Source organism: Neomonachus schauinslandi, chromosome 3 (assembly GCF_002201575.2).
Source record: "Neomonachus schauinslandi chromosome 3, ASM220157v2, whole genome shotgun sequence".
In the NCBI taxonomy this organism is placed as follows: domain Eukaryota; kingdom Metazoa; phylum Chordata; class Mammalia; order Carnivora; family Phocidae; genus Neomonachus; species Neomonachus schauinslandi.
In genome coordinates, this window is record NC_058405.1 from 31,552,955 (window position 1) to 31,571,225 (window position 18,271).

At 33.6% G+C, this 18,271-nt stretch overlaps 1 protein-coding gene across 3 annotated transcripts in view; it reads right to left on the minus strand.

Moving 5' to 3' along the window:
• UCHL3 (ubiquitin C-terminal hydrolase L3) overlaps positions 1–18,271 on the minus strand; it is a 43,301-nt gene that overhangs the window by 5,960 nt on the left and 19,070 nt on the right. For 2 of the 3 annotated variants that reach the window (XM_044913158.1, XM_021697825.2), the window contains one exon: positions 4,248–4,439. The exons of the other annotated variant lie outside the window; for it this stretch is intronic. In XM_044913158.1, the coding sequence (XP_044769093.1) occupies positions 4,248–4,439 (192 nt within the window). The remainder of the gene's footprint in view (positions 1–4,247; positions 4,440–18,271) is intronic. 3 annotated transcript variants of the gene reach the window in all.

The window sequence follows — 18,271 nt, forward strand, 5'->3', positions numbered from 1 at the left end:
AAGTACATGTAAACACATACAAATATGAAATGACATGAGAGAACATTTATCCAATATAATTCAAGGTTTATTAATCTTTGATATGGTAGACAAAGAATGAACATGACCACATTTATGACAATGTCCTCCCATTAACCAGGAAAACATCAGCTAAAAGCCTATCTTTCTTAATCTCAACTGATCTAAACACGTTTAATATCGTTGAACCTTGGAAGCCCTGGTGCCTAGGGTAACACCTGGTACCTAGTAGATACATAATGCATACTTGCTGAATGAAATGAATGCATGAACTCATTTGTCTAATTTTTGATATTTGAAATAAGAAAGGTTAAAAAAATTTATAACATAAACAGTTAAAGAAACTCTTTTCAAGCTGAATTTTAAGACACCAAGAAAGTGAATTCTTTCCTTAACGATTTGAACTTGATAATCTTTTTTGAACAATGTAATATGTCTTAGAATAAAATAAGTCTCATTATTCATCATAGATTCAAAAAGTTTAAAAATGAATAAATGCAGGAAACCAGCCCAAAAGAGTAAAAGGGGGGAAAGATAAATGCAAATTAAAGTGCAATTAACTGTAACCTATGATTTTTTTGGCTGCTTTCTTAGTGAACTACTTGAAATTAAAATTAAATTACACCTAGTTTTTTTTGTTGTTTTTTTTTTAGTTTACCAAATTCTATCTGCATTAAACAATATCTGCTACATTTCTTAGAAATGTAAATAAGTTACCCAAAATCAATACATGATTAAATGGCACTCTCTATGACACACAGTAAGCTGCACAGTTAACACTAATGTATATTAGCTATATCTCAAATCTTAAATGGTTTGAAATAAAATACAATCACTATTAAACGCAAGTGCAAATTTTAGAGGCAAACATTTTAAAGAGGCATAAGTCAAATCACATTTCATATTAACATCCTATAACATAATAGTGTCTGAAATGTAAAGTTTATACTTTTTTCACCTTCAGATAATTTTATAATTTTAAGTAGTTTTTTTTAAAGTAGTTTTAAGAAGTTTTCAGAAGGAAAAAATTGAAAGCGACAGAATAAACATTACTATTTTGGATTTACTGAATGTTTCTAAAACATGTACAGATAGAGTGACTCATCTAATCTCACATTATTCTTCAGAGATTATTTCCCTCCAATTATGAATGGGAGAATCTCAACATAACATTAATGTGACAAACTAGCTCTCCCTAACTTCAATTTAGAATGAAAGAAGTCCACTGTTGGTAGGAAACAAAATGATCTACTTCTGCTGCTCCAGTAGTAGACTCCTCCCCCGTGCAGCCCCATCTGCAGTGGCCCCTAGGAGAACGGGGGACTGGCACTAGGTTCGGAGGCAGTCCGTTCTGTCTTTGGACAGTTTTGCTGCAGTTATCCTTCATACCAAGACTAATATATGTCTCCCGGTATTTTCCATTATCTTAGAAAAAGCCTAATCCCTCTTGAACAGGATACTTCTTCAAATATTTAAAGATAGTGATAATGAATTTCCTTACTTTCCTGGTCAGAGAAACAAAAAATATTAGTGATCACTCAAATCCAATATCGTTTTACTAATGACCAGAAGAGAATCCAATTTTTCAAGGCTAAACCTAGGCAATTCTACAAATTATAAATTCAGTTCTATAACAAAAAAATACTAGAAATGATTTTTTACCCAACTAGAAAAGAGTTTTGTTTTACTCATTTTAAGACAATTCTCCAACAGGATATCAAGTATTTTAATTTTTTTGAGCTATTGCATTTTAAAAAATTATAAACGATTTTAACACCATCTCTTCTTAAGAAGAATACATCTTATAGCTTCTATTTTTCATATTTTGTCAGTAAATACAACCATGCTAGAGGAGAAAGGAGTACAAGTGAGGGTCAGAGACCTGAATATATACCCGATCCCTGTGTACACTGGGTTTCTTATCTGTTTTAAAGTTTAAATGAAATGCATGAAAATATTTTGTAAATTGTTAAGTGCTATAAAAGTATTATGTAACGTCACAATATTAATACATCATCACAAATATAAGAAATCAGTAATGTTAGTGACTCATAATGGTGAGTCATACCTTTTATCCAAAAGTGCATACTAAAAATATAAAACTCTAAGGAGGGCATGAAAAGCCTTCAAACTTTATTATAAAAGGTAAGTAAAGCTAAAAACTTCTAAGCCTTCCACAGAACCTTGGTACCTACTGGGAGCCTTTCCCTTTGATCAACTTCATTAGTCTGAGAGTGTGAAATTTGCAATTATCTAACTGCTTAAAAATTGTTCCACTAAAAACAAGAACAATACATAAAAGGCAAAGTCTTCAATTTCAAAACATGACCAAGAAGGCAGAAACCAGAAGCTATAGACTGGATCATGCTGACTACATTTATTTTTATGTATTATTTTTTATGAAATTCCCTAATTTACAATACAACACTTATTATCTCAAACAGTTAAAAATAATGTAACAAATCAATGAGAGAAATTAATTAAATACTAAATATAAATTTCAAATTGTTGAAAATGACAGTTTAAATTTAATTTCTACTAATATGGCACTTAATATATGCCAGGCACTGGCACTGTTTTAAGTACCTTAAATGTACTGACCAATGAATTGTTACATAAACTCTATGAGATAGGTAATATACTCATTTATTCTCAAGAAAACTGTTCAACAGTTAGTAAGTGATGGAATCTGGTTTCAAACTCAGGTGGGGTAGTTTTAGAATCCATGCTATGCTACGAAAATACTTATGAAGCTATAAAGCAACAAAATTAATATGGAGAGCAAAGATCAAAATTATGTAAAATCATATAAAACTGGAAACACCAATTTTATGGTATGTTCACTTTTATTTAGAATATTTTAAAAGTACAAAGGAATCAGTCATATTTAGAGTCAATTGTGCCCAAGTTAGTATTTACAAAATTAGGGTTTTACTCTGATCATATAATTCACCTTATGTCTCCTACTATGCCAAACAGTGTATGGCACAGTAGGGAAGCAACAAATATTAAATCGATAAATGAATAAAAATGGCAAATGCGTGTTGTGATCCAATGGGGAAAATGAAATAGACAGCAGTTTATTGATTGATATTCAGCATAAATGAAAGGCTATTTTGATGACCATACTGACATCTGGTGGAAACAGATATTTAAGGAAACATGTCAAGACTCTACTTCACAGTTTGAGTCTAGCTCTGGAAGAGTAAATAAGGGGAAAGAAAGAATGTTTGACACCAACTTTTAATTTTTTTATCATTAAATATATAAGGAATCAGACTTCCTCTGGCTTCAAAAGTTATGATGATTTCCAGAAGCATCAAGTTTCTTATAAATGGATAGCATACACCAAATCTTTCAAATATAGCATTTCTAAGTAGGCTCTGCCAAACCACAGTCATTGCTATTAACAGTCTAAAATATCAGAAAGAAAAGAGCTGGAGTTGCCTAACCCTACAGTTTATTTCAATCATGAGAATTATTAGAATTCCATCATCAGTCTCAACATTTAAGATAATTAGTAAGATTATAAGAACAAATGTACTTTTTAATAGTTTGTTAATATTATCAACCTAAGAAGGAGAAATCATAAAATTTATGGGAAGCAATTCATAAGGAGAAAATCTTCACCTCCTACTTGGAAAAAGATCTTTAGAAACTGAATAGGCAGGGAAGATTGGATCAAGATTAAACCAAGTACCTGAGACACCTCAGGGAATAAAATAGCTTAGATGAAACACCCTACACCATGAAGGATTAGGTTAAGGAAAGAGTAAGTAAAGTGACCCCAGAGTATGACAAGAGACTACAGTCATGTTCAGAAACATGAAAAAAATAAAGAGATGGCAAAGAACTCAGAAGGTACACAGCATTGGCTGACCTGGGTCAACTAAATGAAATCAGAGAGATGAAGGTTAAGAGAATACATATTTACTTTAACAACAGACAGGAACTTAAACATTATCATGAATGTCGATCAGTACTCATCAAAAGGCAGGCATCCTTATGCTGGCGGGATATGGAGTGGGAAGATGAATGTTCACCAAGGCACTGGTGAAAGTCAAGCTAGACTGCAAAGCATAAAGGTATGCTTGCAATCTTATTGGGGGAGAAAAAGCTAATGGTTGAGTGAACCAAGAGAAAAGCACTTTGAAGACTGAAGAAGTGTAAGGGAAAAAATGGACTATCCTTGTCACTGGAAGAAGAGATGGAAGATTGACTACACTTACAACAGAATGGAGACCCATAGATGGTAGGCGTAAGAAGGGTCGCCAGCGACGAAGACGGAGAGATGGACTGGTAGCCTTTGCAGGGCCTACATGGTTACGTTTGACCCAGGGCAGGGATGCATGGTGACACAATGATGAGGCCTTCGTTCTGCAGTGGCTAGAATGAGGCTGTGATGAGGATGACGAGGAGGACTACATAATTAAAAAAGAGAACATTTTACTTAGACCACGTTACTGGGCGATCATTTATTCTTAAAAGCAACGTATGGTCATACTTGTATTTATATGGTCTAGTACTTTTAATCAACCATAATCTAGAAAAGGATCATATGTGAATGTTGGTTAAAACTGGATAAAGTGGAAATATATAACTAAGGTATAAGGTTATATGCCATAGCTTCTGTAAGTACACATCTAAAATATTTACCTATTCTCATTTGTGTAGCACAGACTCATGGAATTATTTAAAAGCCACTAAAATGGAATTATCACATCAAATCGTTTAACAAACAGGAACACACACACACAGAACACACAACATGTAACACATACAAAACACAAAGAATAATGTGTAGAAAAAAACAAGATGGTGATAGGCACTGTGAAAAGAATTCTTTAGTGAGAATAAGCTCTAAGTGGGGGGGGTGGGACTTTAAAATATAAAGAGGAGTAATGCAAAATCCTCCAAAGCTGATGACCTTCATAAAGTATCCTCTTACTTAGGCTGACAAGTTAAATGGAAACTATCATAGCCTATTAGCCATCTTTTACTAATCAATAGTGTTTTGTTAAAATACGTACCACTTATTTTGTCCTGGGCACTCTTTTAAGCACTTTACATTATCAATTCATTTAATTAACTCCCAGTAACCCATGAGATAGGTACCATATTCCCATTTTACAAATGAGGAATCAGAACACATAGAGGTTAATTAGTACAACCGAGCCCATTGTACTAGCAAGTGGCAGGGATGGGAGTCAGATACAGGAAATCTGGTTCTAGAATCCATTGTGTAGAATCACCTTGATGTATAGCCTAATTTTCCAAGAGAAACATTTTATAACTAATTTAATAGACCAGATTCTAATGAGAGGTACAATCCTCTTAAAATTAGATATTTTGAGAATCATGGTTTCAAACATAATTACACCACAAAGGTTGGATATGGCCCAACAGTTTTCCACAAAATGCACATGCTTACAATAAGTCACTTATTAATGGTAACCCAAATGATAATTTTATGATTGCTACCTCCAAAAAATATTACCAGTACATGAAATAAAAATTTAAGGCAGTATGAAAAAATTATAAGTGTTTATAACCATAGTGAGAAGCAGCAATAAGAATAGTGTTATGAGTCCTTGGGAAGCGATAGCAATCACTAACCATGACCTATTATCTTTAGGAAAATGAAGGGTTTTTCCCTGAATGATTTCTAGGAAAATCTAGAAAATTTCTGAAAATTCTGTGATCCTACTTAGTACTTTCAATCTATGTAAACAGTACACTAACCTAAAATAAAAGCTATCACTGTGGTGAGGGTTTAAAAAACATGTTTGTGAACACTTTAGTGGCTCTTAATAAGAACCAGTCAATCAGAAATGCATAAATAAATCCTCTTGGCTCTATACAGGAATAAACGGTCTGCTCTCACAGACATGGTCTAATCAGAAGTTTGTCATATTCAATCTGATTACATTAAAATAGCAGAAAGAAAGGGAAGGAGGGAATGGGGAAAAGAAGAAAAATGGATGAAGAGGGAAAAGAAATGGAGTAAAGAAAGGGAAAGAGAGATGACTAATGATCAGTGGAACAAAACAACAATCTTCTAAGCATCTGGGAGGGAGAGATTACTAAGCTAGAAGTAGAATGTGTAAGATTTGGGGAGGTGAAATTGGAAAGGGATTCCTGGCAAAGAATTCAGTGTGAGAAAAAGAACAGAAAATAGGGACAAGGAAGACATGTTCACAGAACCAGACCATCGGGTCTGGGATTTGATTTTACCCTTTCAATCAAAAGAGCTGGCCTGTTACTTTTCCAGGGATGCTGGAAGAAGACTTGAGACTCCTGGGTCAGAGAAAAAGTGCTTGACTTCTAGCACAGCCAGGAGCATAATCATCTATAGGTTTGCATTGAGCTCACAGGAGGGCGACACAGAAGGCCTAGATGGATGGCTGCACAGGAGGTGAGCTGCATTCCAGGAGAGGAACATTGAGTTTGGGGAAACATGTTTTATAACAAGAAGCAAGCAAACATACTCTTCCTATAAGCAGACCTTACCTAATCCCTCACAGTTGCTTACTGGGAGAAAAGCAGTTTCCCTTCAAGTGTAATGGCCCTCTTCTTTTGGCATTTTTGAAAAACCTTTTAAGAACTTAAAAACAAAAAACAAACAAACAAAAACCCTCAAGCTTATAAAGTTACAAAAACAAAAATAGCACAGGAAACACTGAAATCTTTGCCCATGACATCCTACCCGCCCCCCCCATTCGTTTTGTCCTCTGCATTTACACTCTCTATGTAATTTTTTTCCTGAACCATTTGGGGGTTTAGGGTAAGTTACATATATCGTGGTCCTTTACCCCTAATACTTCAGTATTTCTATAAGAGAATTCTCTTACATAACAGCAGTGTAGTTATCACCTTCATAATTTTACACTGCTTTAATATCTTGTCTAATGTGTCCATATTTTAATTTGTTAGTTGATCTATTCATTTCTTTTAGAGCATTTTCCCTCGTGACCTAATCTAGGAACAGGTACAACGAATTTACTTGCCATGTCTTTTTAGTATTCTTTAACCTGGAATATTTCCAATAGTCTTTCCTTGTCTTTTGACATTAACATTTCAAATACAGTCTCCATCCCCCATTTTTAAATAAACAATTTTCTATATAAAAAATCATGCTATGGAGTGTTATATGCAAACAATGAATCATGGAACACTACATCAAAAACTAATGATGTAATGTATGGTGACTAACAAAATAAAATTTAAGAAAAATTTTTTAAAAATCATGCTATGAATACAGTTTTATTTCTTCCTTTCTAACCCATATGCCCTTTCTTTCTTCTTCTTGCCTTACTGCCAGGATCTTTAGTACAATAATGAATTTCATTGATTTCTGCTTTTATCTTTATTATTTCTTCCTTCTGTTTGATTTGGGTTTAATTTGCTCTTCTTTTACTATCTTAAGGTAAAACGTTAGATCACTGACTTGAAGCCTCTTTTCTTTTCTACTATAAGCACTTAATACTATGGATTTCTCTTGAATCCTTGCCTTTTCTACTGTAAGCATTTAGTGCTATAGATTTTTCTGTAACTCCTGATTTTTTCTCTTCTATAAGCATTTCATGTTAGAGATTTCTAATTCCTGCTTTAGCTGAAACCTGTATATTTCGATTTTTTAAAATTTTTATTCAATTTAAAATGTTTTCTAATTTCCTTTGTGACTTCCTCTTTGATCCATGAACTATTTAAAAGTATAGTGTTTCACTTCTAAATATTTGGGAATTTTCCAGATATTTTTTGTTACTGATTTCTAATTTAATTCCATTAGTCCAGAAAACATTCTTTGTATGATTTCAACTTTTAAGAAAATTGTTAATTTCTTGATCCAGGATATGGTGTATCCTGGTGAACATTCCATGTGTATTTGAAAAGAATGTCAATTAAGCTGTTTTGGGATGGAATATTCATAAATGTTAATAGGGCCAAGTTGTTTAACAATGTTGTGAAGGTCTTCTATGTTAAGGTCTTACTAATTTTCTGGGTCTACTTGTTCTACTGATTACTGAGAAGAATGTTGAAATATCCAACTCTATTTGTGGGTTTGTCTATTTCTCCCTTCTGTTTTCTCAGTGTTTGCCTCATATATTTAGAGGCTCTATTTTCAGCTACATACACAAACTGTATGGTATGTCTTATTTGTGAATTGATCTCCTTATCCTTAGAATGTCCTTATCACTGTTAAATATTCCTGGTTCTGAAGTCTACTTCATCTAATTTCAATATAATTATTCCAGCTTTCTTTTGATTGGTGTTTGCATTGTGTATCTTTTCCCATTATTTTAATTTTAATCTTTCCATGTCTTTATATTTAAAGTGACTCTCTTGTAGACACAGATAACTGAGTTTTGCTTTTTTACTAATGTTATAATCTTTCTTTCAATTTGTGGGTTTACATTCAGACCATTTATATTTTATTAATTTCATGTAATCATTGATATGGTTGACTTAAAACCTATCATCTTGTCAGCTCTCTACTTTCTCCATCTGTTGTTTGTTCCTTCTTTGCCTTTTTTTGGATTATTTCTATGATTCCATTTTATATGTACTATTGTCTTATTGTTTATATTTCTATCTTTTTCAGTAATTGTCCTTGGGTTTAAAATATGTATCTTTAGTCATGGTGTACCTTCAAATAATATTACACCACATCACATGTCATCTAAAAGCCTTATGGTAGTATTCCAAATTCTTTCTCCCATCCTTTGTGCTAATGCCATATATTTTAATCTATGTTATAAATTTATAATGCATAGCTACCATTTTTATTTAGACAATTATCTTCTAAAGCAATTTTTTTAAATTACAAAATTTATTTTATATTTACCTTCCCTTGTTCCATTTCCAGCACTCCCCAAGTCTTTGTGTAGTTCCAAATTTTAGTGCAGGTAAGTTGCTAATGAATTCTGTTTTTGTTTGTTTCAATGTGTCCTTTAGTTTTGAATAGTTTGTTTCAATGTATCCTTTAGTTTTGAAAGATATTTTTGTTTCATTTAATTTTTTCAACACTTTAAAAATATCATTCCATGGTGTTCTGGCTTGCATACTTTCTGATGAGAAGCCTGCTGTAATTCTTATCTTTGTTCCTTTGTATCTGACTTGTCTTTTTCTTCTGGCTGCCTTGAACATTTTCTACTTACCTTTCATTTACAGCAGTTTGAATATTATGCATTTCAGTGTATATGTGTGTTTGATTTTCAGAGGGTGGGGGTATTTATCCTACCTAGTGTTCTTTGAGATTCTTGAAGCTGTGGTTTGAGGTCTTTAATTATTCTTTGAAATTGAAAAACAGCCATTAGATCTTGAAATATTTTTTCTGTCCCACATCTCCATCTCACCCCCACCTCTCCTTTCCTTCTAGGATTCTCCTTTCATGTATCCGATCATTTGAAATTGCCCTACAACTCTTAGATGCCCCGAGTACCCCCCACCACCAGCAGTATATTTTTGTGGTTCTGTATGAGTAATTTCTAGTGATCTGTATTCATATTTACTGATTCTCCCCTCAATTTTGTCTAGTCTACTGGTTGGTGAAGCCATTAAAGGCATTCTTCATCTCTGATACCATATTTTTCATTACTAGCATTTCCATTTGATTCTTATAGTTTCCAACTCTCTGCTGATACTCCCTTTTTGTTAGTACATGTCCACTTTGTTCACATGAGTCTTTAACATATTAATTATAGTCACTTCAAACTACATCTGACAGGTCCAATATCTGGATCATATCTGACTCTGATTCTGTTGACTGATTTGTCTAATAACAGCGTATTGTTATTTTTCTTCTTTCTTCTTTGTCTTGTAATTTTTGGTTAAAAGCTGTACATCTTGTGTAAGAGCAGACTGAGGTAAATACTATTTATGCCCTGGAATGGGCATACCTCTTCTGCTACACATTTAATGTGTGGAATTGAATCAATCTGGTCAGGAGTTGAGCTGTTCGTGTTTTACTGTGCTATGGTTAACCTTAGCACCCTATCAGCTTAAAATTCATCTAGCATTACTTTGTGCTTAGGGTAGCAGCTGGGTTGCTGGATGCTTTCTTTTTCAATGTTCTTGTTCCACCCAAAGCTTTAGGCTTTTTCTCAGAGAGTGCGCTCAGAGGTCTCTCTCCTTGTTCTTGACTCACTCTCACACTTTTGACACTTGTTTATTGGTGCTTGCTGATCTTTAATGGTGGGAAGGTGGAGATATTCTTTATTGTTCTGGTTTAGCCATTGCTTCTACCATTATAGTTAGGCTGTTTATCCCGGTATCAAGGATCAGGCTTTCCTCCTCCAGCAATTTCTCGCATAGTTTTCTGCTCCTTCCCCAAAAAGGTGGTTTTATCTATTTCCTTCCCCAAAGAAAGTGTTTTGTCCTAGCATCTTTAGGTTTTGTTCTGTAGGGGAGAAGAACCAAGGCTTAGAGCCTTAACCAAAGTAGAAACTGCTCCCTTCCTCAGGTTTGTACCTTAGGGCTCTCTCTAGTCCTGTCCCTAGCCTATCTTATAAGTACCAGTGAGGTCTGTGGAGTGAATGAGAGCTTCCCTTTTGGGGCCCCTTACAGCAATTTTATAGTTTCATATTAGCCTATACTTGGCCTTTAGCAATTTGTTAAAATTTTTTAGCATTTTAGTTTTTTTTTTTTACAAAAAGGGATCATACTCTTCATGCTGCTATTTTCACTATCCATATATTTTGGGCATCTAACCACCCAATAAGTATGTATCTATATCATTTTTCAAGGCAAGTTATTTCTTAAATAGATGTACCATAAATATATATATTATTGTATATTTAGGTTGTTTCTACTTTCCTACATTTATAAACTATGCTGTAAATATGTTCACACAAGTATCTTTATATGTTCACCAGTGAATAATAGTAATAGCTAATATTGTGTGATTACTATTATGTAACAGATGTTCTAAACTATAGATGCCATAGATCCTCACAGTAACCCTATAAGGTAAAAATTATGATCATTTCTTTTTAAAGATGAAGATACAATTTTTGCCCAAACTCTTATCAGGTTATCTATAGGTGATTTTAGCCCTTTTTACGCATTATGTCTTCCAATGTAAGCTTATATAAGAGGAAAAAATGAAAAAAGTACACTCTGCTGAATGAGTTCCACCCTTTAAGTTTGTGTGTGTGTGTGTGTGTGTTTGTATCTGGCTATGTTTTTATATTGTAGAACATAAAAAGTGGGATGGTACATTACTATAGTATGGCTATTTTACTTTTAACCACCTTATAAAGGTCTTAGGCAGGAAAGCTGTTACCCACTATTTTATAGCCCAAGTGTCAGCTTACTATTATTTTTAATAAATAAATGAACATGTTAAGATGTTAAACATTAGAAGTAATAATTCTAAATGTTTAGTCTAGTCATTTTTATGTCTACCTAATGCTAAATGAACACAATATATAACATATTTTCTCTAACTACATGATTTCTAAAGATAATTTAATTCATAATTTAGGCATAACAGTGTACATCATATATATTTTTAATTTCAGTAAAAATGTATATGATAATTCAGGAAAAGGCTGTCAAGTAATATCATTTCAAGAGATGAAATGACTTTGATATGAAGTGTGCTATTATGAAATCTTAAAATTCCTAGGTTTTCTTCCTAGAATTACAAAGATTAAAGACAAGCACACCAACTTTTAAATTTTCATATCAACTGTCGGGGCGCCTGGGTGGCTCAGTTATTAAGCGTCTGCCTTCTGCTCAGGTCATGATCCCAGGGTCCTGGGATCGAGCCCTGCATCGGGCTCCCTGCTCCGCGGGAAGCTTGCTTCTCCCTCTCCCACTCCCCCTGCTTGTGTTCCCTCTCTCGCTGTGTCTCTCTGTGTCACTAAATAAATAAAATCTTTAAAAAAAAAAAATTTTTTTCATATCAACTGTCAATGCGATAGCTTAAGAAAACAAGGTAGCCTTGCTTTCAAAATATGAAAATTTAAACTGTAAACTGAATCTTGAACTAAATATCCAATTTTTCACATTGTCTTCCATACTAATTGGAAAAAACAAATTTTTACAGTTTATTCTTGAGTCTTTCAGAAGAGGCATAATAAAGAGTTCACTTCCTCAGTTTTTCAGTTCTGGTAGAGGAATCCAAAATTGCTAAAAATTACATATTTCATTAAAATTATTAAAAAATCAACATTTGCCAGAACTTTAACATTGAACCTGCACCCCCTCTGTTGTGTGAGTAATGCAACAGTATAATGTGACTACATATAGAACACTTCACATGTAATATAAATCTATCTCTTTATTACATGATGTTTGGGAACACCTAGAATAGACTTTTCAGAACCTAGCCATTTTAAAAGCAGAGTAAATGTTTTGCTCTTTACCAAGAACTCTTAGGAATTTAATAAATTATTATTGCATGAAAGAATTAGGTATAAACATTCATTTTAAGAAATTTTTAAGCATTCTCAGTCTGACTTAAATCCTCTCAAGAGTTAAAAATAAAATACCAAAAAATAAAATAAAATAAAATACAGACACAGAGTGAGTTTATCATGACAATGCTGGGGTTTTTAATATTCAGAAGCACAAAGACTTAGTTGACTTGCCCAAAGCATTCAACTAGTGACTGTCAAAGCCAGAGGCAGAACACATGACTCCTAGCCCTAAATTCAGTGTTTTCATTACATACAAAGCCACTCACCCATCAACTGTCAACTAATTTAACTGATTCATAGAGGGAAATCTATTATTATCTTTATCTGTATTCTCCAAACACAACTCAAGAGTTTGTTTTCCAAAACTTACAACTAGTTCAGAAAAAAACAACAAAAAAAAACCCCAAAAACAAAATACCTGGGTCCTACAAGGCCAAATTACTTTTCCTTCACAGGTAATGTGCATGTCACTTTGTATATGAGAAAATGTGTCAACTACTCCTTAAACTGTTTAATAACAATAAAAAAAATTAGAAATACCATGAAGGCTAAAAAGAAATGATCTAAACCTTTAATAAAAAGGTGGAGTGTGTCCCTTTAAAAAGGAAAATTACCTTCGTCCAATTAATGTACATGTCTCTGTGTGTAGGAAAAATGAAGATTACTCTTTAAACTGTTTAACATTAACCAAAGAATTAGAAATACTATAAAGGCTAAAAAGAAATGATACATTTTTTAAAAGGGGGCAGAGTGTCTGCCTAAAAGAACTTGTCTATTAAGAAATAAAGTGTTTGGTAGGTTAAGTGCTCAAATCTGAATTATTTTAAAATGCTAAAATAAACTAAGTAGATTTTGGCTTACACCCAAAACATCTCATTTTAATGGGCATCCTGTTATTAAGAAAAATATCATTATAACCACGTAATTTTCTGAACATGAAGGGATCATTAACTGGTAGATACTTAAAATAATTACTGTTTTCTGAAATATACACAATATGATAATCAAAAGACTGTGGTTGGTTTATGAGTAAGATTTTATGTTTAATATAAGGAAAAATCTACTAAGAGCTAACTTAGATATAGGGGTAACAAAGAATAAAGTATTCAGCACAACTCTGAATGGACATTTATAATGCATTACATATTTCACTAATTTATTAGCTGTAGAAAAAAGTCAGGCAGAGAAAGACAATTATCATATGGTTTCACTCATAGGTGGAATTTAAGAAACAAACAGGAGCAGAGGGGAAGGGAGGGAAAAGTAAAACAAGAAGAAATCAGAGAGGGAGACAAACCATAAGAGACTCTTAATCATAGGAAACAAACTGAGGGTTGCTGGAGGGGAGGCGGGTAGGGGGATGGGGTCACTTGGTGGTGCACATTAAGGAGGGCACATGATGTAATGAGCACTGGGTGTTATATAAGACTGATGGATCACTAAATTCTACCTCTGAAACAAATAACACACTATATGTTAATTAATTGAATTTAAATTAAAAAATTATTAGCTGTGTTTAACTTTGCTTTTAGGACAAAAACAAAACTTTTAAATTAAAAATCCTCCCTTTCTTCTTTTTTGTGTTAGCAATTTTGATTTATGTTCATATTCTGTTGCCTTCAGAGCATGGTCACTTACTAGCTATGTGACCTTGAACAAGTTACTTCTCAGTTTTCCCACCTATAAAATGGGGTAACATAGATAGATCTTAAGGAATTTAGAAGATTAGTACAGTGTAACTATACTAATCATTAAAGTAAGATGGCAAACATACTTTCAAAAGCAGTGAAAATTAAGAAGATGACAATATTTGGAAGCTACTAAGCACCTTAATTTCTATTTGTATTCACCCATAAATGACACTAAGGAGTTACAAAGAAAACTTCCTCAATTGACACTGTGGCACCCAAAATCATGCCTAATGTTTCCAAGCATCCCCAGTCACTTCACAGTGAGAATTTTTTGGCTTCAGAACCTACATTATTTGTGCATCTCTAATCGAGAACAATGTGCGCTTTTTTCACAGTATCTCCTCTTCACAGGGTAGAAATGGGAATAAAATACTGAAAAAAAAAAATGAAATTCTACTTCTAAAAATAATTTTACCTTCTCATTATATGATCATTAAAAATCATGGTTCCTTTTATTGACTTGTTAATAAAATATGTACTTGATCACAATCAAATTTAAGTTATTCCTGAACGTATATGTCCTTTCAGATGTTAGAAATATCACTGAGTCTAAAATGTGGCACACGGACAGAAAAAGAATTAGGAACTTCTCTAGGGCTGCCAAATGCTATGAAAAGAAGTAAAATATAAATGTGTGTGCATACATGTATGAGCACGTGTGTGCACATGCATGAGAACATGTACACATATATAAAACATGAAAAGTTTTTAACTTGAAAGGTTTAAAATCAAAATTATAAATTAATTCTAAATGGATTTCTGTAGATTTTTTAGTAACTATCTATACAATACATTGGATTACACTAAATGTAAGGTCCAAATTTAAAATAGGAAAGTAAAACCAGATTCATGCAAAAGATGCAAACTTTCCTATAGAGTATCCATATTTAGTTGGCAAAGAAGTCAAAGTGAAACACGGGCTACATATCAAAATACACAAAATACCACCACATAGTCCATGGAAAATCTACGTGATGGCAAATTTATTCATTTTGCTCACCTAATAAATCAAAATGCCCACATTCAAGAATGTCTTAAAAGACTTTTCGTCTCCTGGTTTTAACAACTGTGTTTTCTCACCTCAATTTATAATTCTCCAGGTCAGAAATCTCTATTAATATAATGACTTATATCTGTACATGTTACATTAAATTCAACCTTACCACTGTTAAGCTGGCCAAACTAATTCCCAGAAATTCTTTTTTTTTGTTTGTTTTTGCAATGTGAGAATAGGTTCTCATTTATTACAAATGAAAAAATCCTAGCATTATCCTCTGTTTTGGAAAGCTGTGGTTTAAAACAAAACAAACAGAAAAACCTCACCATCCCCAAACCTAACCTTGACTCTATGTTTATTGCTGAAGACATTTTTACATAGAGGGTTACAGCTAGTCAGATCTGAAAGAGTATACTCATGAGTTCAGTCTAAGAATTTTCCTTTAAAATAAGTAATAGCTTAATATCTCTATTTCCAAAATGCTCAGATTGTCAAAAAATAATAAATACATAAGATGATGAACAAAGAAAAGAATATTTTGATCCATTTTAGGACAAAGCACTTGTTAACCTAAGAAGGGGGGGGAGAAAAAGTATAAACAGGATAGAGTAGTAATTACATTTCTTACCCTTTAACAACTAATTTAATCTATCTATAAATCATTTTTTTAGTGAGAGTAAAGAACTGATTACATGCTTGGAGACATGGTGTTAGTGTTTGAATATTACTCAGCCATCAAAAAGAATGAAATCTTGCCATGTGCAACGATGTGGATGGAACTAGAGGGTATCATGCTAAGTGAAATAAGTCAGTCAGAGAAAGACAAATACCATATGATTTCATTCATATGTGGAATTTAAGAAACGAAACAGATGAACATAGGGGAAGGGAAGGAAAAATAAAATAAGATAAAAACAGAGAGGGAGGCAAACCATAAGAGACTCTTAACTACAGGAAACAAACTGAGGGTTGCTGGAGGGGAGGTGGGTGGGAGGATGGGTTAACTGGGTGATGGGCATTAAGTTTCTGCCTAATTGGATTAGCTTCTTTAAAAGACGGGAAAGAAAAAAAAAAATCCTTAAAAAAGAAATAAATGTGAACATCTTAATTTACCCTAATTCTAACATAATCAAAATCACCAAAACTACTGCAGCGTAAAATGAAGTCATGAAAACTACTACATCGAATGAAAATGAAACCTGACACTGTTTTTCTCCGCTGACAGTCTGCACTGATTGGGCCAAAAAGCAGATAAACACACACACATATTTTAGCTTTAACTGTGTATACATATATGAACACATACTTGAAATCACAATTTATTCATTGCTTACCTAACAGTCAAATAAACTTCCTCTTATAGGACAACACTAACCAAAATATATTATCACATATTTCATCATAAAGAATTTACAATTTAATTTCATGATTTAAATTCATTCTGTAAACTTGTAGTAAAGATCTTTGAACTGTCATTAGCAACCAAACTTATTACTTCCCTCTATCACACATGACAAAATTTAAAAATAGAATTCAACACTGGCAAGGGTTAGTTTTGGGGCTATTTCCACTGAAGTGAGAGATCCTTAAAGACACAAACTATCCTATTCATCTTTGTACATACAGCTCCTAGCACAGTGCCTGGTATTATAGGTGCTCAAACAGGTTATGTGGTTGATCAAATGAAAGAAAGACAATTTTATATTCTACAACAAGAATCTTAAAAATGTTCATCCCTTTGTCTCAGTAATTCTACCTCTAAGAAACTATCTTAAAGAAAGAACCTAGAATGAATACTTGGATAATGAAAGATATTTAATGAAGTTATAGTTTTAACTTGAAAAACTGAAAACAATACAAACATCAAAAGTTTAAAAAAAAACCTGGAAATTATGGTTCATTCACATGATAGTACACAGCCACAAAGAATTCTTTATGAAGAGGTCGTGATGAGACAAGAAAATGCTCATGATAAAATATAAAGAAAAAAATCCCACAAAATTCTTTGATCTTAACTATTTTATTAATTTTTTTAAAGATTTTATTTATTTATTTATTCGATAGAGAGTGCACCACAAGCAGGGGGAACAGCAGAGGGAGCTGCAGAGGGAAAGGGGTAAGCTGACTCCCCACTGGGCAGGCTCCATCCCAGGACCCTGGGATCATGACCTGAGCTGAAGGCAGATGCTTAACCGACTGAGCCACCCAGCTGCCCCTTAACTGTTTTAAAGATAAATTTAAAAGGGGGGGTACCTGGGAGGCATATGACTCTTGGTTTCAGATCAGGTTATGATCTCATGGGTCATGAGATGGAGCCCTGGGATGGGCTTTGCACTCAGTGCGGAATCTACTTGGGATTCTTTCCTTCCATTCTCCTTCCATCTCTGCCCCTACCCCGACTTTTGCGCGTGCGCTCTAATAAATAAATCTTTAAAAAGAAAAAAACCTATAAATTTTAAAGGGGCGCCTGGGTGGCTCCATCAGTTAAGCATCCGACTCTTAATTTCAGCTCAGGTCATGATCTCAGGGTTGTGAGATCAAGCCACAAGTCAGGCTCCATGCTGGGCATGAAGCCTGCTTAAGATTCTCTCTCTCCCTCTCCCTCTGACCATCCCCGCTGCCTCTCTTAAAAAAAAAAAAAAGATACATTTTAAAAAAAAGACTGGAAGTAAATATATATAAATCAAAAAGCATTTTTTGCTACACTTTCCATATTGGCATGTTTATTTAAAACCATAAATAAAACAATAGTGCCAGGGGGCGCCTGGGTGGTTCAGTCGTTAAGTGTCTGCCTTCAGCTCAGGTCACTATCCCAGGGTCATGGGATTGAGCCCCGCATCTCGGGCTCCCTGCTCCCTGCTCGGCTGGAAGCCTGCTTCTCCCTCTCCCACTCCCCCTGCTTGTGTTCCTTCTCTAGCTGCATCTCTCTCTGTCAAATAAAATCTTTAAAAAAAAAATAGTGCCAATTTCTATTACTTTTCATTATTATTATAAACTTGAATGGAGAGTTCTGAGCAGTAAAATAAATTTATTCTTTTGTAAAAAGTTAAACAATAAATTATCAGAAGATCTCTACTTTTCTCTGGACTGGCTCCTAGACTAATATGGACAAATGACAAACTTTAGAAATTGCTTTTTAG